The sequence below is a fragment of the Ipomoea nil genome, unplaced genomic scaffold (genome assembly GCF_001879475.1).
Source record: "Ipomoea nil cultivar Tokyo-kokei standard unplaced genomic scaffold, Asagao_1.1 scaffold3245, whole genome shotgun sequence".
Taxonomy (NCBI): Eukaryota; Viridiplantae; Streptophyta; class Magnoliopsida; order Solanales; family Convolvulaceae; genus Ipomoea; species Ipomoea nil.
The window spans coordinates 490,666-514,390 of record NW_017619673.1 but is presented as its reverse complement, the minus strand read 5'-3'; the positions used below and the strand labels follow the sequence as shown (position 1 = coordinate 514,390).

Here is a 23,725-nt window from a genome sequence, read left to right as displayed (position 1 = left end):
CCCAAAGATGTGAGCAGGATTAAAGATTTAAATTGGTGCAAGTATGTAGTTGATGAGCTGGTTGAATGCCACGGAAAGTGTGCTACAAAAAAGAAAAAGGTGTTTGGAGGGCCAATACTATTTATTGTTAGTGTTTTTAAATGTTCAAAAACCCCATATTATAATTGGCAATATTATTATGGCATACTAAGATAGGTTTAGAGTCTGTCCGTTTATCTCTATGGATAACTGATCAATCAGAAGCAACAACAGAAGGACTGACACTGAAGATCTGATTTAGAAAGCTGGTTTCTTAAAAGGCTTACGCGGTATTATCAGACTCATATGGAAAGATGATCAGTGTATATTCTTAAGAAAGATATGGACCTAATCTTCTGAGATTACATTCCTCTTTTATAGTCCTACCTTCTACAATCAAAGACATCTATGGAGAGTGGTTTTTGAAGGATTTATAAGTACCCTTATTTGAGGAGAATTAGGGTTACGCCGAAATTAAGAAGAAACACTCCATATCTGCTACATGAGATTAGATCTTTGATTGTCATGTATCTTCTCAATACAATATGTTCACGGTGACTAAGATGATGAACTTGAGAAGAGTTACTGCTGCTTAAACGAAAGGACACTGTGATCACACTGTTGTGGGAACAACCTTATAGAGCGTCATTGAAGTGGACTGCATCAGAGTGGTTCTCCAAGTGAAGGGATTTCATTGGACTTCTGTATGCATGGCTCTCCATCTTCAACAATCCACTAGACCTGTGTAGACTGGGTTTGAACCTTGTGTGGGGCACTTGGGTAAGATTATTGTATATCTACCTTTGTACATTGGTTTATGATTTAGTGGATTGGACACCTATGTGATCGTCCCCCAGACGTAGATACACACCGTATTGAACTGGGTAAACATTCTATGTCTTTGGCTTTTGTGCGGTTATCTTTCTCGTATACTCTCTTCATGATTTATCATTACTGACTGGTCTCTTATCTGAATCAATCAGTAATCTACATCAGTCATCTAATTCTGTTAAGTTACTTAAAATGAGGAATTGCAAAATTACATGTGGTATCAGAGCTTTTAAGTCTACATAGTGACTTGATCCGAAGGGCTGTTTTAGTTTTGCATTCTCTCTGTTTTTGTGCAAGTCTCTCTGTGTGTTCGTTGTCTGGTTGTTGTAATCAGGATGGACGCAAGTATGAAACCGCCAGAACTAGATGGTCACAACTACTCTTTCTGGAAGGCTCGAATGGAGATATATCTTCAAGCACAAGGTACCAGGGTTTATCGCATCATCCTAACTGGGTGGAGTCGGCCTACTACTCAGAATGCGCAAGGAGTTGCTGAAGAAAAGCCCATGTAGACTTGGACAGACGATGAAATGAATCCCTCTGATCTGAACAACAAAGCATTGAACTCAATTGTAGGATCACTGCATGAATTTTTTTTTACGCTTATTACAGGAGTAAAAGAGGCTAAAAAGGTATGGGAAATTCTTGAAACCAGATTTGAAAGAACCAGTGATGTCAAACAGTCAAAGCTGCAAATGGTTCTGTCAGAATTTGAAGCGCTCAGAATGATTGAAGACGAAACCATTTCAACTTTCCACAGTAGGGTTCAGAACTTGATGAATCGAGCCTCAATTCTTGGGGAACTGTTCACTGATGAGAGGGTGGTCAAAAAGATCCTTAGATCTTTACCTAAACGTTTTCGAATGAAAGTAACTGCTATTCAGGAACACACAGGTTGGGAAAAGAAGACTGTAGGAGAACTCATGGGAAGCTTACACACATACGAATTGGAAGTTCTTGCTGATGATGATATTGGAAGCAACAGGAAAGGAAAGTCGGTAGCCTTTGTGGCTGAGGCTGATCGAGAATCTGACACAGACGACATAGATGATGAAACCTTAGCTCTTCTAACCAAAAACTTCAAGAAAACTTTAAAAGGTTTCAACAGAAAGGGTCAAGGTCAGCCTACCAGGACACAATACAAAGGCAACAACTCCTCATATCAAAAGGTAGAAACAGCACCTTTCTCACAAAACAATCAATCTCAGACTAGGCGATCAAGACAAAACAAAAACAGTTCCACAGACACAGGAAAACCCCTCAATCGGTCAGTGCAATGTAGGGAATGTGAAGGATACGGTCACATACAGGCTGAATGTGCAACATATCTTAAAAGGAAAAAGGCTATGTCTGTAGCTACTCTTAGTGATGATGAGGAGGAAACCTCAAATGATCAATCAGATGATAATGTAGGAAACTTTGTAGCTTTCTTTACTGCTACAGACCTTCAGTCAGACGGAGATCAATCTGATGAAGAATCATATATATCAACTGATGATTTTGAAGAGAGACATACTCAACTTGAGACAGAATTTGCAAAACTTGTTACTAGCTGGGAACAACCTGTGAAAGTGAATAAGAATCTGAATGACGAGCTGAAGCAAAGAGATGATTTTCTAAAGAAATCGAATGCAGAACTGGTCATAAAAGAAGATCTCATCACTCAGATACGGTCCAGAGAAGGAAAACTAATCAAGGAATTGGAGAGCTTGAAGAAAAATATCCAGATGATGGACACCACATCTACCTTAGATAAGATTCTAGACTCTGGCAGAAATCCTAATGATAAAAAGGGTCTGGGATTTGAACAAGGAGAATCTTCGAATAACGCACCAAAGTTCATCAAAGAGGGAATGTCTAAGACCACTGCTGATCACAGGTATGAACAAGGACAATCATCTCAGTCAGTACAAAACAAGGGAAGGAGGTATGATCAGAATACTGATACTGACCTGGCCAGATCAACTCATCAATCTCATTATTCGAGGTTCAAAAATAAGATTGTCAAAGTTAAATATTACACTCCCATTTGTCACTACTGTCAAACAAAAGGTCATACTCGACCTGAGTGTTATTTTCTCTACAGAGATCAAAGGAAGGAAAAATATCAGAATAAGACTATTACACCATTCACTAGACAGGTTTGGGTTAGAAAGTCAGAAGTTATCTGCTACCCCACCATTGTTCTGACTGCATCTACAACTGATGCTAGATGGTATTTCGACAGTGGATGTTCCAGACATATGACCGGAAATATTAAGTGTCTGATGGCTGTTCAACCTAGCAGTGGAGCTGTAACATATGGAGATGGACAAAAAGGTAAGATCGTGGGGAAAGGTATCCTAAATGTACCAGGCTTACCTAAATTAGAAGAAGTCCTGCTAGTCAGTGGGTTGAAAGCAAATCTAATTAGCATCAGTAAGTTGTGTGATCAAAATTGGAATGTGTGCTTCGATCGTAACTACTACAGAGTTAGTGACAAAGCAAATCAACTTGTCATGGAAGGAACTCGGTCCTCAGACAATTGTTATGTTTTGACAAATGACACTGCCTGTCATCTATCCAAATCTGATGAATCAAAACTATGGCATAGACGACTGAGTCTCATAAACTTCAGAGATATGGATAAGCTGATAAAACTGGAAGCAGTAAAAGGTGTACCTAAGATCAGAATTGATCCAGAAAAAATCTGTGGCGCATGTGCAATTGGGAAACAAATCAGAACTCCACACAAAGCAGTAAGAGGTATCACCACTGAGAAATGCCTAGATCTTGTCCATATAGACCTTATGGGGCCAACACAGACTGAAAGTATTGGGGGAAAGAAGTACATATTTGTGTGTTTAGACGACTTCTCTCGATACAGCTGGGTATACTTTCTGAGAGAAAAGACAGAAGCTTTCAAGGCCTTTAAGACTCTGTGCATAAGAGTTCAGAAGGAAAAGGATCAGTCCATTATAAAAGTTCAGAGATTGAGGAGTGATCATGGAAAGGAATTTGAAAACTCACTATATTCAGACTTCTGCTCCGAGCATGGTATATCACATGAGTTCTCAGCTCCTAGAACTGCTCAACAGAATGGAGTAGTGGAAAGAAAGAATCGAACTTTACAGGAAATGGCTAGAGTTATGCTACATGCCACATCTGCCACAACGCTTCTGGGCTGAAGCAGTTCACACAGCATGTCATACTATAAATAGGGTCTACCTTAGACCAGGAACAACGAAAACTCCTTATGAGATCTAGAAGGGAAAGAAGCCAAATCTGAAATATTTTCATGTGTTTGGGACAAAGTGTTATGTGATGGCCGATAGAGAACAAAGAGGGAAGTTCAAACCCAAGAGTGATGAGAGCATCTTCCTTGGCTACTCTCCGAACAGTCGTGCCTACAGAGTCTACAACAAGAGGACTCAGTCTGTGATGGAGTCAGTAAACGTGGTTATCGATGACAACCCAGAAGAATCAGTAGACTCAACAGTGATAGAGTCTTCTCTAAGTGATCCAGATGCGAGTAATAACAACAGTCAACTCAAACCACAAGAATCGTCAGATGAAGATCAAGAAAGTTCAGAACAGGAGATAGATCTCATGAATGATGCTGGTAAAGACAAACCCACCAGAACTCAGAAAAACCATCCATCAGATAACATTATTGGAGATCCATCAGATGGGATGAAGACCAGAAGCAGAATAAGAAATAATCTGACAGAAATATCTGGGTCTGCTTGCTATACCTCAAAGATAGAACCCAGAAATGTCAAAGAAGCCTTACAAGATGATCTGTGGATCAAGGAAATGCAGGAGGAACTACATCAGTTTGAGCAGAATCATGTCTGGAATCTTGTACCAAGACCTGATGATGTCAACGTAATTGGAACGAAGTGGATCTTTAAAAATAAAACTGATCAAGCCGAATATAGCCAGACACAAAGCTCGGTTAGTTACTCAAGGTTACACTCAGATTGAAGGGATTGACTATGACAAGACTTTTGCTCCTGTAGCTAGACTCGAGTCAATCAGAATCTTGCTGGCTGTCGCATGCATTTTGGGATTTACATTATATCAGATGGATGTCAAGACAGCATTTCTGAATGGGTATCTCCATGAAGATATTTATGTGGCTCAACCTAAGGGTTTTGAAGATCCAGAACATCATTCTTATGTCTATAAGCTTCGAAAAGCTCTTTATGGTCTTAAACAAGCCCCACGGGCATGGTATGAACCGACTGACATAGTATTTGCTCCAGCATGGGTATAAACGCGGAAGTGTTGACAAAACTCTGTTTGTAAAAACTACTGGAAGTCATGTAACCATAGCTCAAATCTATGTTGATGACATTGTGTTTGGATCAACCCTGCAGAAATACACTGATGAGTTGGTAAAAGTGATGAAGGAAGAGTTTGAAATGTCCATGGTTGGTCAACTGACATACTTCCTAGGTCTACAGGTCAAGCAAAGTTCTGAAGGATACTTTATTTCACAAGAGAAGTATGCAAAGAATCTTGTCAAAAAGTTTGATCTGGAATCATGTAAATCATCCAGAACACCTATCTCCACCTCTACAAAAGTATCGAAAGATGAAACTGGTGCATTAGTGGATAACACAGTCTATTGTAGCTTGATAGGCAGTCTGCTGTATCTAATAGCCAATCGACCAGACATAATGTTCAGTGTAGGAATCTGTGCAAGGTATCAATCTGATCCAAAGGAATCTCATCTGATAGCTGCAAAACGCATTCTGAAGTACATTAAAGGAACGATACAGTATGGACTCTGGTATTCCAAGGACAGTGAACTGAATCTGGTTGCATACTGTGATGCTGATTGGGCAGGAAATATTGATGATCGGAAAAGTACTTCTAGAGGATGTTTCTTCGTTGGTAAAAACTTAGTATCATGGCTAAGCAAGAAATAGAATTCAATCTCTCTAAGCACTGCAGAGGCAGAATACATAGCTGCAGGTGGTTGCTGTACTCAGTTGGTATGGATGAAACAGATGTTTCTGGATTATGGTCTTACTCAAGGAACAATGACACTCTTCTGTGACAATGTCAGTGCTATTAACATCTCCAATAATCCTGTTCAACATTCTAGAACGAAGCATATTGACATCAGGCATCATTACATCAGAGACCTGGTTGAATCCAAGGAAATTGAATTGGAATACATTCAGACTGACAAACAAGCGGACATTCTGACTAAGCCATTGGATGCTAATCGTTTTGAAATTCTCAGATCTGCTCTGGGAATTTGCAGAATTGACTGATTAAAGCAGTTGGTCCGTCAGAGAGGAGTTGGTGTATACGGGTCAGTGTTATGATTTGACTTTCCTTAAAGACTCCTCTCTATTTATGTTAAGAAGATTATTTAACATTATGCTTCTCAGAGATATCTTAAAAGATCTTAATTTCTTTTCGAATTTCAAATTTTCTTGGGTTTCGTTTCCTTCCTAAAAAGGAGTTGTACCGTTGTGTCAATCAATCGCGTATGCATGATATTTGACAAGCCGCATTAATTAGGGTTCATCACCCTTAAGCCTATTTGATACCGGGTCAAGAAGAAAAACACATCTTCGATCACCACAGCTCTCAGCTTTCTATCTCTCTTGCATATCTGCCTTCAGTGATCTGCTCTTCTCTTCGCACATAACCTTCAATGGCAGACCCTGTAAGAAACATCATTATCAAACTTGGAAGCAAGACACACTCTCCGGAGGTGGCCCTTAAGCATATTCAGATGCTGCTGCAGTTTGCTATGAAGAAGAAGCTCAAACTTGATCCTCTACTTCGCGACGAGATTTTAGTAACTGTGATGACCTATTACCCAGAGTTTTATACAGAATGGTCTGAAGATGATGCGACTGAACTGCTTATGATGGTTTCTGAAGCCAGTGATGAAGTTTCTCCTGCATATATTCCAGAACCCTTGGATGGAAATCGGGCCGGGGCATTCCTCCAATACTTTGCACATCGAGCCCTAGAATTGGTTGAGGCCTCTCGATGGCAAGAGGAGGCGCAACCTCTGTATCTCGCAGCTGCTCAAAAAGAGGCAACACACAGACAGGAGATCCTCTGAAACAGGTCAAACTTTTCTGAAACTCCTATTGAAATTTCACCAGATAAACCTGATGTTTCTACTACCCCATCTTGTGTGCCTGTTATTTCTGAAAATTTAACTGCTTTGGATTCCGAGAAGCCTCTTATGAATGTTGATTCTTTATCTCTGCCTTTGAGTGAATCTGTTGGTATGAAAACTGATGTCTTGCATGTGTCTGATGAGAAAACAAAGTCCACTGATGAGCTAAATCCACTGAGTTTAGTCGTTTACTCTCCTGATAATATTGCTCTACCTCCTGCTGAGAATATTGATGAAACTAAAGAAACTTGTTCTGCTGTTGATACTCCTGCTTTACCTGCTACTGTTGAAACTGTTGATTTATCAAGCCCCCACAAGTCTGAGAAAACAGGTGGAATTCCTGTTTACACTGCAACATCTTTTGGAGAGAGTCTGGAACATGTGCAACACTTTGCTGGGCTACCATCTGCTTCCATCCCTCAACCATATCGAGTGATTCATCCTTCCGAATCCTCCAGTGAAGATGATAAAATACTGGCTGAAGTGTATGGATCTCAAGCACTTCAATCTGATGTTCCAACTGTTGAGGCAACTGCTCATCCTGACTCCACGAATTTCAAAATTCGAGAGATTTCGAATATTATTGGAAGCTCGTCTGCAAATGTTTCTGATTCTAGCCACTCTGTGACTCCGGTTCAGTCCCCAACCAAGGAAACAAGACGGTCAAAAAGGAAGAATGTCCCGGTAAAGGTTGTTGTTGAGACCGGTGATGATAATGCTGATGTGGATCAGCCTGAGAAGAAGAGAAAGTTGAATGAGAATGTTAAGCCTGAAGGAAACCCGCCTGTTCAACAAGTGTTTAAGACTCTGCGATCGTCTGTTAAGCAAAAAGGATCTACTGCTGTTCAAGCTACCTCTGTACCAGCCCCTTCTGTCAGAAAAGGGAAGCCATCCACTCGATCGAGAGGTCGAAGTATCACCCCTGAGGTCCCACATGTTGAAGAAACTGACCCATCTGTTTACCGGCCTCAGTTTGTATCTCCTGCTGCACAGACCAAATGGGCCACTATGGTTAGAAGGGATCTTATTGTTCAAAGATTGGTGGATGAGAACCAGCTGAACTCCGTTTGTGACATTCTGCCCTTGCTGAATGAAGTAGGATTGTTGGAAACTGTCACGGACATCTACCCTTACTCTAAGCTGCTCACATATGAATTCTATTGCAATCTCAATAATGAGATTGACGTTCTCACAGGGCCACGACCGATGCAGATCTTTATCAGAGGAAGGTGGTATGTTTTTGGGCCGGATATGATTAATGAATACTATGGCTTGCCAGCAGTTCAAGAAGAAGCTGTTACTGACTGGGACTTAGTTGCCAAAACTCTGACCGGTGGGCATACAGAATCATGGCCTACGGGTGACAAGGACTATCTGCAAAGCTCCCATCTCACGTCCATATATGTGATTTTACACCACCTAGCTCTTCACAACTGGCTCCCATCAGCCCATTTTCACACAGTTGGCAAGCTTCTGGCTGGGTTCTTATTTCGAATTGAAACAAAGATGCAACTTGATCTGGGCAAATGGATTTACTATCACATCCTCACCCTGATTCACCCACGCGAACAGAAGGTAAGACTACCCTTCCCAAATCTGATTTTTGGCATCCTTACCACTCAGGGCCTTGAGCCTATGCCCAGTGAAGTGATTAGCCCAACGCTGCTTTATACTGTTGATAAACATCTTCTGTCTGGAGATCACATTCGGGATGTTGTTCCTGTGACTGTCCCATCCAATCCTGAACTAGATGCTGTGCCTGATGACTCTCCTCATGCTAAGGATGTTCATGTTTCCATACAGCTGAAGGCAAGAGTTGCTGATCTTGAGATGGTGCACAGCATTATTTCAAAGCAACTGACAGGTGCCCGTACTGAGCTAGCTACTGTTCTTCTTCGTTTGAGCCTGACTGAAGCTGCTGCTGCTGCTGATCCTGTGAAGTCTGATAGTGACTCTCCCTCCAATGCTTGATCTTTGGCTACAATTGGCAAAAAGGGGGAGTAGTATGAACTCAGGGGGAGTTTATTTTTTATTTTTTTTTGGTTTTTGTTTGAGTCCCTTCTGGCCCTGGCTGGGCGTTTATGTTTTTTGATCCTAAACTATTTTGGATCCTATGTTTCTGTTTTCATTATATGTAATCTGTTTGGACATATAGGTTGCTTCTTTATAATAACCTATCTTAGTTCCTTAAGTTTCTAGTCGAGTTGTTTTGCCAAATAATAGCCAAAGGGGGAGTTTGTTAGTGTTTTTAAATGTTCAAAAACCCCATATTATAATTGGCAATATTATTATGGCATACTAAGATAGGTTTAGAGTCTGTCCGTTTATCTCTATGGATAACTGATCAATCAGAAGCAACAACAGAAGGACTGACACTGAAGATCTGATTTAGGAAGCTGGTTTCTTAAAAGGCTTACGCGGTATTATCAGACTCATATGGAAAGATGATTAGCGTATATTCTTAAGAAAGGTATGGACCTAATCTTCTGAGATTACATTCCTCTTTTATAGTCCTACCTTCTACAATCAAAGACATCTATGGAGAGTGGTTTTTGAAGGATCTATAAGTACCCTTATTCGAGGAGAATTAGGGTTACGCCGAAAGTAAGAAGAAACACTCCATATCTGCTACATGAGATTAGATCTTTGATTGTCATGTATCTTCTCAATACAATATGTTCACGGTGATTAAGATGATGAACTTGAGAATAGTTACTGCTGCTTAAACGAAAGGACACTGTGATCACACTGTTGTGGGAACAACTTTATAGAGCGTCATTGAAGTGGACTGCATCAGAGTGGCTCTCCAAGTGAAGGGATTTCATTAGCTTCTGTATGCATGGCTCTCCATCTTCAACAATCTACTAGACTTGTGTAGACTGGGTTTGAACCTTGTGTGGGGTACTTGGGTAAGATTATTGTATATCTACCTTTGTACATTGGTTTATGATTTAGTGGATTGGACGCATATGTGATCGTCCCCCAGACGTAGATACACACCGTATCGAACTGGGTAAACATTATGTGTCTTTGGCTTTTGTGCGGTTATCTTTCTCGTATACTCTCTTCATGATTTATCATTACTGACTGGTCTCTTATCTGAATCAATCAGTAATCTACATCAGTCATCTAATTCTGTTAAGTTACTTAAAATGAGGAATTGCAAAATTACATTTATAACGGTAACCAGCAAAGTTTTAGTGATTAAACATTTAAAGTATTATACAACACTCTGAAAACGTAGTCCATTGACCACTACAGTAATTCACGTATTTTAATAAGCACACCCTTTGTATGTTTTGGCAGATGCTGTATGTAGATACGATTGTGAACTCCACACGCTACGTCGAGCGAGGGAGGCCCGCGTTCAAAGGATGGACATCAAAGCTGTTGAATGATTGAGAATTTGCAGAGATTAAAAAGGGCGGATTTGGATTAGGGAACATTGAGCTGGCATTGGAAACGGAGGCGGTAATGAATGAGGTGAGCACAAATGGGTTATTGGAATTATTTGTAATATGAGAATGCACAGTTTATTCTTGCATTTAAAAGGAATTCTGTTCTGCTTGCACACTTAGGAGAAGGGGGAATGCGCAATGAAGTGGCAGTGCAGAATTAAAAGTAATTTTGTTCTGTCCTGCTTGCACACTTAAAAGTATTTAGCTTGCACACTTACTAGAAGTGGTAGTGCACAATTTATTAATATCAAAGTAGGGGAAAAGAAACGCGTTGCACACCAGGCACATGGGGTAGTGCAAATAACATAGTGCGAAACCTAACCTGTTGGTAACTGGTTGCACAAAGTGAAAGGTCAAATTGCACAGGTTAGAATATGGGAAAACTTTTTTTTTTTTTTAAAAAGAATTACTTTCACACAATGTCCAAGTATTCTGCTTGCACACTTACAAGAAGTGGTAGTGCACAATTAATTAATTCAAAATGATACTAGAAAATAATATTCGTACGTGATGATACTAGGATGGAGGCAATGGTGCACAACATGAACCTATGGAAGAAAATCAAGAAGATGAAGGTGATGATCGGATCAAGGTAAAATTTCAAACGCCTCACTTCATAAGAATAATGCAATACAAAATGATAAATATTGCATGAACTTGCACATACAACAATTATTACATAGCAGTTATGAAATGTAGATTGTGATAAATCACAATACACTGTATTTCAGGCAATGGAGGACATGTTTGAAAAAGGGGCGCAACAAGTAATACAGAACGTCAAAGACCTAACTACACTTGCCGACAACGCAGGCGAATGCACGATACACCATACCACATTTGAGATGCTATTGGACGCCAGCAGAATGTTGCTAAGAATTGGGCAGGGATATGTAGTAGTTAAGGCAATGTGCACTACTATGCACAACCCAAACCATGCTGAAAATGTAGAAGAGTCATTGAGGACCGCATCAGAAAGGATGGAAGTCGATGAGGTAGAGGGGGGTATGGCAGAAAACGATGCCCAAGTTGGGATGCCATCATTCAGTTTGGGGTTGACACAGGAGCAGAACGAGATAAACAAGGAAAATGATGTGAATGGGGAAAGAGATGGTGTAGGCGAGCTTGAGGCGAGGTTGGGCATGGCAGAAAACGATACGCAAGCTGGCATGCCGTCATTCAGCTTAGGGTTGACACAGGAGCAGAACGAGATAAACAAGGAAACTGATGCGAATGGGGAAAGAGATGGTGTAGGCGAGATTGAGGGCAACGAAGGCGACCGGGCGAAAAACCAGGAAGAAGAATCATTCCACACACCAGCTGAGGTAACAAGTACAAAAGAATAGACAATAACATCATTATTTAGTGAAGAATTGAAAAATACAATTTGAAAATACATTCTACAGCAACTGCTCAACCCATTGGGAGTGAACGAAGGAGAGCAAAGAGTTGAATTGCAAGGTGCACCAATGAAAATGCCAATAACCGAAGGCAATACGTCCCAGTTACCACGTAACACTGGTACGGCCGACGAGGATATTCGTGTGGCCCGAAGAGAACTCACAAACTGGTACTCACCTACACCAAATGACGTGAGGCAGTGGCTGATAGAGTCTATGGAAGCTGATGTGTAAGAAAGACTAAATACAAAAGCATTAGAAGATCTTGGTTCATGAATTAAATTATAATTGAAAAGCTTTGTTAATGACCAGGAACGAGGAGGTGTTCTACTTCAAGGGACAGCGAGCATTTAGGTCGGACATGATGACGCTTGTAACACCCCGTGTTACGGCCTTCAATCCCGGATTAATTATTTAATTAATCCCGTTAATAATAATTAAATATGATTTAATTATGTTAGGTTTACCTTTAATTAATTAGTAAGGTCCACCATGAACCGTGGACCCTTGCCCGAATAAGAATCTTAAGCCTGTTAGGAATAAAGGAAGTAGGCCTTTTACTATTCAGATTATGATTAGGATCCTCTTTAATTAATATGGTCCACTATGGACCACGGACCCTTATCCCTAAAACAAGCCCTAGCCCTATAAGGAATAGAATTAGTAAACCCATACCATTCAGGCCCTAACTAGGAGTCTTAAATATATAAATAGGGAACTTAGGAGGCACCTAGAATCCCCACCACAATAATCTCTCACCACCCAAAGAGTTCCAAGAATCCCCTTAGGAGAAATCAAGAAATCAAGAAAGCTTAAAGAAAGATCCTTCATAGCCAAGGAATTAATTAAGGCTAAGAGGTAACCCATGTCTCAACAAAACCTATTTTCATAGCTATGATTCCCCCTTAGGGTTTCCCCCATATTATTGTGATTGGCAAAATATGATGATGATTATTAATGTATGATGTGATGATCCCATGAGGGATCTTGATAATCTTGATATTGGGAGATTCTTGATAATTATGGTGTCCTTGATGATTATACGGAATTCTTGATGATTAGGTGTTGTTCTTAATGATTGTGTGATGCTCTTGATGTTTATGTGCTATTCTTACCGAATCTTGCAATTAGAAGACGAATCGTATTCTTGTTGATATAAAAGTGATTAGAACCCTAGGTTGTATCGTATGATATTATTCTTGGTTTGTCGGGTGGGGAAATCGCATGTTTGGGTGTTGATTATGTCTAGAAAAACATGATAGGTTATGTGCCGTTCGTTTCTCGTATTTGATCCGTTAATTGTCTACGTGTTGTCGTTAATCGCGTTGTAAGGTGTCTAAGCATGGTTTCGGGTTCCACAATGGTTCCCGGGACGCAAAAGTGATGAAAAGAGTCAGCGGGGGGTAGGTGGGGGGGGGGTAGGGGACCCGCCACCTACCCACGGCCGTGAAACACCGCCCGGCAGCGGGTAGCCGGTTGGCGGGCAGCTGCCCGCCGGCGACCCGCTGCCCGGAATAGTAGTTTCCGGCGGGTGGCCCCCCACCCACCGGCTACCCGCTGGAAATTATCCCACCTTGGGATCCCGGCTTCCCCGTTTGATGTTCCCCCGTTCCCCGTGGTGTCCCAACGGACTCCGTTTATCGTGCCTATGTCTAGTTTGATGTTTCGGGTACCGTTCGTAGGTTTATGAGTCTATTATATTGCATGCTAGTTGAATTGGTATCCCGTTGACCTAGGTGGAAGGAGTATGAACCCCTTAGGACTATTCTTAGTATGTGATGGATCACGCATAGGTTTTGTTATGCGCTTTCTCCCCCTTCCCAATGTGTAATATGGGTTGCATGTGCGTGCTATGTGTTATGTGTGTGTGTTACCCCAATTCGGTTGCGATCGGATTGGTTATCCTGAGCTGCGGTTCAGAAGCTGGCTGCGGTCAGATTGATACTCTTGGGCTGCGGTCCACCGTTTGGTTGCGATCAAACGTTTTTATACGAGCTGCGGTTCGTCCTTTTTCCTGGCTGCGGTCAGATGACATTCTCTTGGGCTGCGGTCCACTGTTTGGTTGCGATCAAACACTATGATGAGCTGCGGTTCATCGGTCGGTTGCGATCGACCCCTCCGTGTTGCGATACGGGGCAGGGTGCTGCGGGGCCGTGTCAGAGCTATATGCGCTGACCCTCATGTATGGGCATGCGATTGGTCCTGTGGCGCCAACAAAGTGTGTTATGTGCGGTGACATGGACGAGTTGGGATTACGAGTGTCTTGGGGGATGTGACCATGGGATTATATTGGGGATTGTTCATGTTGGGTTATGATCATTGTTTATGCTTTGCCTTATCTGCCTTATCTATTGTGAACTGCATATGCTTGTTATGACTGTTGCTTGTGTCTGGCCTTATCTGTCGAGTCATTCCCGGTTTTAAAGCTAGAGTTCGTAGGATATATCTTCATGCTCAAAATGGTTTTCGTATATCTATATATATCTCTATATGTATTGTATTTCAACGCGTTGGAGTGGGTTACCAGCATCTCTCGCTGAACAGATATATTTGGCTTTCAGGCACAGAAGATTAAGTCACTGGAGTGCGCTAGAACTTAGGAGTAGATAGTTTCCCTTTTGGCCTGCGTGCCACGTTTACGTATTTACGCTTTGAGGATATTAGTTAGTTAGCCTGTGCACTTGGGTTCTCTAGCCCAGGTGTGGCATAGCACCCCGAACGCTTGTATTTATATCTTGGGATTTAATAAGATTCTACCTTTATTATAAGTTTTAAATGTCTTGAAAATCTGGGGTGTTACAACGCTGGACAAGGACAAAGAGGTGAATGAGACAGTAATAGACACATAGGCAAGTGTGTTAAATGACAAAGAGCGCAAAAAACCAGACCACCATCCGCATAGATTCTTTAGGTCAACAAAAATTACGGTAAACAAATTGAAAAGAAAGGAAGTTTTGAAATGCACGAATAGTATTTAATATTACAATTGATTTAATATTAATACGTATGCATGTGCAGATGGAAACAGTGGTGGGGTACACAGAGACACGAGCACAGCGCCTTGAGTCATTTAAAAGGAAAATGAGAGACGAGCTAGCGTTCAGCCCATACAGGTCGTGGCCGGAAGTTGACATGGTAAGTTAGAATGCCAAAAACACAGTGAATAGGTGTTAATTTGTTTCTGCCTACTTTACCAAAATACTTGCTAAGCATTTGAGCTAAACGTGCAATGTAGTTTCTATTCCCAATACTTGACAAGTCTCACTACTATATCATCGCCGTGGATGTGAGGGGAGGAAAAATGCAAATAATTGACAGTTCATCAGCTGGGAAAAAAGAACAAAAATATGGCAAAATCCCTGCAGATTTGGTAAGCACCACGCATTATATGTTTGTAAAATTAATTGGGTTATAATTCGAAAAAAAAAAAAAAAAGATAAAGTAGTTGAACAGTAATGTGATTTAAAAAAGAATGCATGAGTGATGGTAAAAAGAGTAATGGTAGATGAGCGTATAGAGTAGTATATACTTTGAAGATGTTATGATATGAGAGTACACCAACGGACTACCGTACTGAGCATCGGTATTTATACCCGTTATGCATTTGAAACACTATTCAATGTGCAATGAAGTGCCTGCTTTGCATGTATGAAAATATGTAAGAGTTATGCTACAGTTTTATATAATGAATGATGGTGCCCGGATATGAGATACTAACCGAATGTGTTATGTACGCAGAAAGACATGCTTGGGTGCTTTATAGACGACAACAAGGACTATAAACGGGCAGCTGAAATACTACACATGGAACCAAAAAGAATGCTAATGCCATGGAGGAATGCCAAAGAAAGTCCAGATAGTGGTGTGTATGCAATGACGCACATGGAGTGCTTCATAGGGGAGCAAGCTAGGAATTGGGAATGTGGACTACGCAAAGGAGACAAATCCACAATCGAAACATTTAGAATGAGGTACATGAAGGAGATCCTGCTCAGCGAGTGTAATGAGCAGCACGGCAAAAACCTTCAAAGCTCACCTATATTCGACCAGGGAGAATTCACGCAACAGGTGTAGCGTACTTGTTGAGTGGAAAATATGAGAAAGAATGCAATTGGAGAAAGTGGTTTTATCTGAGATTGGGAATTAGTTTTTTTATGCCTAAAAGACACACGAATAAGGTAGATGACGACTGGTACTAGAACATTGAAATTGGCCAGGAAGAATTGTTTTGTTTGCAAATGTGCATTAACTTATTTTTGATCTTAAAAGTGTAGTTATACTGGGATTGCGCGCGATTCCCAACATTAGGTTCACAAACACGCACCGGGCTACTAACAAAGGCGTAAAAGAACCCAAAATACGTGAATATGCAATAGTTTAGAAACGTGAAATGGATTTTCATAATTCAGCTTTCGTGCAACGACTTCGTACTTGAATGTGCAAACAGTAGATACTCCAACAGATGGAATGTGCAAAGATGAAGGTTATAAAAATGAAATTTATTTATGAGTTAGAATTCATGCAGCGACTCAATATTCGAAAGTGCAAACAGTAGTAACACACAAAGCTGGAATGTGCAAAGATGAAGAATATAGAAATGCTATTTATTCATAAATCAGGAATCGTGCAACGACCCCGTACTTGAACGTGCAACCAGTAGTAAACCCTAAAGTTGGATGTGCAACAACGAAGGTTATAGAAATGCAATATATTCATTAGCCAGGAATCGTGCAACGACTCCGTACGTGAATGTGCAACCAGTAGCAATCCCCGATGGAATGTGCATGATTGCAAGAAAACTTGAAGTGATGTGCAATGCAAGAGGAAGCATATGTGTAATATTGGTCAAAATACCAGAAACGATGTGCAAAGGCACGAAACAACACTGTGCAATTGGGGAATGGTTAAAAAAATGGGGAAGCAAAATAAAACAATACCAAAGGCATGTCATTTAAAGAAGTAACGAAGCCACAATAATAATAACAGGGCATTGAGAAATTGACAAAATCTATGTAAAAAACGCATGTCATAAAATTGTTCCACATATTTGAAAACAAACCCAATAAACAAAACAAAACAAACCCATTATTTTAAAACCAATAGAAAATGCAAAATAAGAACAAGTCATTGGAGAAGTAAAAACCATAGCAATGTGTTGAAGCTTAAATAAAATTCAAAGACCAGTACGAGCCCCGCCCTCAAATGTTTACGTTCCGCATCGGGCATGTATGACTATTATGGCCATACTTTTCACAAGTTTGGCATTGTCGTTGACGACGTCCAGCCTTTTCAATAGCTAATTCCCTTGAACTTTTGAAACGTTTGCCACCACCCTTGTTAATGGAGATAGGAGGAGGACGAATATGAACTTCACCATCGAGCGAAGCACCGCAAAACACCTCAAAAAGTTGCTTCTTAGAAGAAGAAGAAGAAGAGGGATCGTTGGGACCATTCTCAGCCAATAAATTAGCGTTGAAATCTTTCAAATATGCAGTCAGCTTCATAACATTATCAACACTCCGTGACGCGATGATCATGCATGAGAAGAATTCTGCCCAAGCTTCACCAATAGCGACATCTACATCCGCCGACCCCCGACGTTGAACCCCCAACAACTGCCGCACACAAGCACCCCTAGTCCAACGTGAAACAACATACCGAGAAGGGATAGAAACAACCTTGCGGTCCTTGAAAACCCAGAAAATATGACGACAAAGTAACTCAACCCGTGTAAACATGTTACACGTGCACTCCACAACAATATTACCAGAGTCAAAAATCACCGTGTGCACCAACTCATCACCATCTTGCACCTCATAACGGGTTACCACCCCATCAACATTTGAACGAACAGAACGACACGAAAAAGATCCCGCAATAACCTCGGCTTGAACATCATAAAAAATGTTAACAGTATACACTGCAGCCGCATGCTTCTCAATCAACAACGGAGTCTCGGAAGTAGGAAAATGGCCCTCACATTCGGCATTCAGTTTGGCCTGCGTCGCACGTTGAGCATCAATAGCCCCTTCAAAATTGTTGAACATCGCAGACAAACTATTATGTTGGTTTGTGCAACTACCAAACACACTATTCACAGCTTCGGACCTGGATGTCGTGCGAAGCAGCCCACCCATGAAAAGATCATTAAAAAACGCAGGAATCCAATACGATCTCAGATCATACATTAGACGAAACCACCGGTGATCACCAAGGCTATACTTTTCCATTACGTCCTGCCAACCCCGCTCAAACTCCTCCACGGACAACGTCTCATTCCAAACAACATCATTCAAAGCACGTCGAAACTCCTCGTCTTTAGATAGAACATTACCAACCTTCTCACCAACCTTTGACATTATATGCCACATACAAAACCTGTGGCGCATAGTACCAAACACCTGTGGGACTGCAATCCGCATCGAAGGATCTTGGTCACTGATAGTGAAACTAGGCACACAACCCATTGCAGATTTAAATTGTTGAAGAAGCCACACATAAGAATCCACATCTTCACGAGAAATCAAACCAATTGCAAACGTGACGCCTCTCTTGTGATTATCAACACCAGTAAATGGAACCAATACCATACCATACCTGCAAGACATAACACCAAACCAAAAAACGAATAGAACTATGGGCGTTAGCGCACTGCATGCACAAATAAAAAAGACCAAACTGCACAAACAAGCAATTTAAAAATAAACAAAGTACTGGGATTTTTTTAGAAAAAAACGTGGCTTACCTATTAGTACCATAAGTCGCATCAAACGACACCACATCGCCAAAAGTTAAATAATTTTCCTTCGCAATAGGGTCAGCCCAAAACACCCTCCGTAACTGATCCTCAGAATCCAAATCATATTTAAAGAAATAGTCTGGGCAATCTTCTACCTTCTTAGCATATTTTTTCACAACAACATGAGCATCAGAAGTGCCAATATACGCCATAAAGTCACGCTTCAAGTTTTTAAAGTCCACACATGTCGCACCAACATTGGAATATGACCCCGCAAACTCCCTAGCCAAGCGAAATGACCTATTAGGCCCAACGTTGGCCCTGGCACACTTAAGCATAAAAATTTGGTATTGAACATCTATGGAACGATTAACCCGCAGGAACGGCCTAGCCACATCCGAGCAAAGACAATGATTATGTCGGTGCTCAATGAAATGAACCACAAAAACCCCATCGTCAACCATCTTCAACAACATCCTAGCTTTGCAACCCACTATATTCGAAACACGCCGGCACTTTAGAGCCACAGCTGGTTGATCCAACGCACCATTCACAACACCGGGTCCATGCCCCCCTGGCTTGAATCCCTCACGCGAACAAACCAACAAGTTTTTTACAACCACACCCTCCCTATTCTTACGCACTGAACTACAACGTACGTCAAAACCAAAAAGAGACCCATACTGGCGATTAAAAACAATACCGTGAGCAAGAGAAGGAAAAAGCTGCCCCTCAAAAGGCCTAACCACCTCATCACACGAAGGAGTCCAGAACTTAGTTCCATCGGGAGACACGTCAATAACACAACCTTGAATCGATCCCGAACGTACTGCACAAACATCACCCAGAAACACACACATAAACAAAAAAAAAAAAAAAAAAAAAAACAATCAAAACCAACATGCTCCACATAAAAACTTAAAAAAAAACCGTAACATACTGGTTGCACACTTCAAATGACAACATATGCACACTACGAAGTAACCACCCCAGCCAGAACCCTTCGAACAAATACGAAAAAAAAAACAAATAAAACCCACAGGAAATAAACCACGAAAAAAGACCGATAACATAACTTAAGGGCTAAAAAACGGAATACAAAAATGAAAACCGAAACAAAACACCCAATGAATAGGATTGCGCCAAAAAATTATACAATGCAAAGGACATGTACCAGACAATGCACAAACCTACAAACTCATGTTGTTCAACCAACAAGGAAACCCGCATAAAAAAGCAATACAAAATACAGACGAACACCAAAAGCCAATGGAAATAACAAAAAAAATAAAATGAGAATTACAACAACCAAATAATATATATTTCATAACCCATAAACCACGACTACTAACGAGAACAAAAAAAAGCCCCATCCCTACGTCAATGACTAATCAAACGACCAAATACCACGATTAAAGTGTTTAAATACCAATGCCAATACACCACACCGCCACCCCATATCTTACACATTAACACCTAATCATGCACAAACCAAACAACACCTACTGCTCAATAAATATATAGACGAAACAAATTAAAACCCTAATCTGGAGAATCCATAGGCCTTTGCACAGAGAATGCCGCAAAAAAGAACAATGAAGACTGCACACTCTGGAACAACACACACAAAAACCACAGAAAACTACAACGAATATAAAGAGACACACTGCATCATAATTTAAATGAACAATATCTTAATTTACCATATACAATACACCTAAAATCAAGCAAATCATCCGAAAATAAAACCCCAAAAAATAAAAGGAAAAAAAAAAAAAAGAAGCAAAGACTATACAGCCCTTACCACAATCACGGGGAAAATATGAAATAAAAAAAAAAAACCAAAAATAGCCAAAGAAATATGAACCACAGATCAACTCAAAATCAAAGGCCAGATTCTGTCCACAGTCCACATGTAGGAACATGACCTCATATGATCCTCTATATATATATACATATATATATATATATATATATATATATATATATATATATATATATATACATATATGTATATATATATATATATATATATATGTATATATATATGTATATATATATACATATATGTATATATATATACATATATGTATATATATATATATATATATATATATATATATATATATATATATATATATATATATATATATATATATATTGCTAGATGGAGGTGGCGTTCACATCGCTGGCTTCTTCGCATCATCAGCTTCTTACCCCAACCATCAGATCAATCATCGGACCATCGCCACCGGAACCCTTGCTCCGGCCACCGGAGCGTAGGGGGCTGGGGTCCATGGTATTGAGGTGTGTTGTCGTAGGTTTGGTTGGTTTGGGTATGTTGGTTTCCTACTCTACTTCAATTCTTTTTTAATTTATTCTTTAACAAATCTTCTTAGGTATCTAGAATAGATTTGGAGCTGGTATGATTGCTTGACTAAAATTATTTGGGGGTTCAGGTTGGACGGTATGAATTGTGAGGGTACAAGTGAAAATACCATATCAATTCGATTTAACTATTTAAGTATTATTAGTATACAACTTTTGTTGATTGACTTTACTGGTGACTCCCTATATAACATCGATTCATCTAAACCCTTGATTGATTTTATTTTTCTATAGATTTGAGAGTGTACATTTCTATTTCGAAGCATCAGTGAGTGACCTATGCCTTTTGTAAATACTGCATCTTATGCTACGTCATCTAAGGTTTTGCTATTTATGTATTTTATTTATTTTTCAAACATTTACACACATGAGCTACACATATTGAAGATTCGGCTTGTTGTCCATTCTTGTTAATCCATTATCGGTTAAAACACTGACCAACGCTTTCCTCTATCTTTAAGTGCACCCGGTTGTCTGTTCTTGTCATCCCAGACTTCGGTGATTTTTACAAACCAAACTTTCTTCCTTGTCGAACCTTAAGACCATCGAGGTCTAGCACCAGAGTATCCCTTGTACCTTCCATAGCATCGTGAATTTCTGTACTCTTGATATCACAAAATCTTGTAAGGAATCCTTTGAATGCTTGACAATAACCACCACTGTAAGGAAAACTTGATCCGTCTTTAGGGCACATTCCACGGCCTTCGTAAATCCATAGCGTAAGTTCCCAACTTGCCTTCTTGGTTTGCATGGTTCCTTCTCGTTAACCACTTCTTAGCTGATTGAATCGTAGATTCAACTGCGACCTCACACTTTAACACAAACGATAGTACCTTTCCAAAAGTATAGCGTGAGTCAAATCTTTATCAAAGTCAACATCTTGAGACAACCCATGATTCCTTACTCAGGTTCACTCAAGTCCTTACTAAATGCTCTATAGGTTAAAACTCGTTCACGGTTGATAACCTTGCAATCTTCATAAGGTAGTCAGCTACAAACCAACTTTGTTTTTTCTTGTCTTGATTAACAGTAAGTCTCCCCTCAAAACTTTGTTGCCACACGAACCTGTCTTACTTATGAAGATCCAACAATAGAACTCGTCCTTAAGTTCACTCTTGTCAGTCTTATCTTTTGACTGTTCAAACTTCTAATCACGAGTTTAGTTACTTCTTGTTCTTGCCTGGTTTTTGTTAAGGATAGATCTCTTACCATGAATCATTGGCACAGAGTCCTACTTTTAACTTAGGAACACTTGGTGATTAAATCTGTCCTTTAGATTCGCCCTTGTCGATTTTAGTCTTTTGACAACTCCATCAGTTGATTGCAACTCGGTTACTTCTTCTTTCCTTCTTGTTGCAAACCTCCTTACCGAAAGTCTTCATGTTAGCCATCACTTTCAGGGTGTGCCGGCTAAGGTATAAGTTTCCCTCCTTTACCAGATACTTCCCAACTTCTTCACGTCTCACAGGGTCAGACGACTTACCAACAACGTGGTTCTTCTTTTCCGTGTACCTTAAAGGTCCAAGCTTTTCCTTTTTAGCCATCTTGTTCCTCATTAACTCCAAGTTCATTGCTTCGAACTTGCCCATTTTTTGTTTCTTCGAGGGTAGGTAGAACTACTTCTATGTTGAACGCCTCAAACTTACACTTCAACTTTTCGTGCTTTAAAAGTCCAAGGTTGACTCTTAGTTCTTTAACTCTTGGAGGTTTCTATTGCGTTGATCCAAAGACGACCACTTAGCATGAGTTGACCTCTTCTTAGAGCGTTTGTGTCCGCTCTTGACTTCCCCTCGCGAGTGAGGGTCTTCAAGTCTTGATCTTCAAACTCCAAACGACGTATTTGCTTCTTGTCGGGCTTCAGCTGCGTGAAACTTAGACTTCAACTCCAGAGGTTAACGCAGATTTGATAGATGCTACTGTACCAGAGACGACGCCACTTGCTGGGACGGGGATTGTTACAACTGACTCCAGATCGCGAGTAACGCAACCTTCTTCTTTGAGTTGACCACGTGTCCAGTTGCAAACACCATGAATTGACTACCTTGCATCAGCAGGCCTTCGAGTCTTCCTTCTCTTATTCACAGTCTTCATCAAGCCTTTAGCGAAAGCCAAAACGACGCAACTTACCGCGAAGGCGCAAACCAACCGAGAGCAACAACCACAACTACTAGCGCTAACAACAGAACAAGATAAGAGAACTACACAGATAACAAAGGTAACTCACATCCTCACCGCGCGTCCTAAGAATCCTATACTTAGGCACTTAAACACTTAAAGGCTTTCTTAAGTAACTTAAAGTCTCAAACTACAAGCACTAACCTAGGCTCAATCCTAGGTTCTTAAAGTCGAACTCTTAACATCCTAGGCTCTAATACCAACTGTAACACCCCCGATTTTAACACCAATTTAAATTTTCAAAACTTAATTGTAAAGGATAAACTAGTCATTCATTTAAGATAAAGCGGAAGCTAATTAACCAAATACAGGGATGTCATGCCACATCTATCTAACCATAGATGCACAGGCTAGAAATCTAAAGTCAAAACCAAACAACAGTTAAGTATTCATAAGCTAGGCTCACAGGCCAACAATCTAAAACTATCAAAAGGAAAGACTACGCTATCTAGCTCTTCCACTAGCGCACTCTCCTGGGTCTACTCAAAACCTGTAAAACAAGGGATAACACCCGTTAGCGAATAATGCTGGTAACGCACCAATACGCGTTGAGTATCAATATATATAAATATAATAAAAA

At 40.4% G+C, this 23,725-nt stretch overlaps 1 protein-coding gene and 1 long non-coding RNA gene across 2 annotated transcripts; one reads left to right on the top strand and one right to left on the bottom strand.

Annotated features, from left to right (window-relative positions):
• Positions 1–10,341: 10,341 nt before the first annotated feature.
• Positions 10,342–11,188, top strand: LOC109169055. The gene is made up of 3 exons (XR_002052164.1): positions 10,342–10,468; positions 10,964–11,035; positions 11,175–11,188. It is a non-coding gene; the product is annotated as an uncharacterized LOC109169055 (long non-coding RNA).
• A 5,853-nt stretch (positions 11,189–17,041) lies between these two features.
• On the bottom strand, positions 17,042–22,559 carry LOC109169048 (protein FAR1-RELATED SEQUENCE 5-like). The gene is made up of 3 exons (XM_019317947.1): positions 22,340–22,559; positions 18,589–19,411; positions 17,042–18,440 (listed from the first exon to the last, which is right to left on the bottom strand). Exons 1-3 carry the CDS (start codon positions 22,557–22,559, stop codon positions 17,042–17,044), a joined length of 2,442 nt encoding a protein of 813 aa, XP_019173492.1.
• Between the last annotated feature and the right edge of the window lie 1,166 nt (positions 22,560–23,725).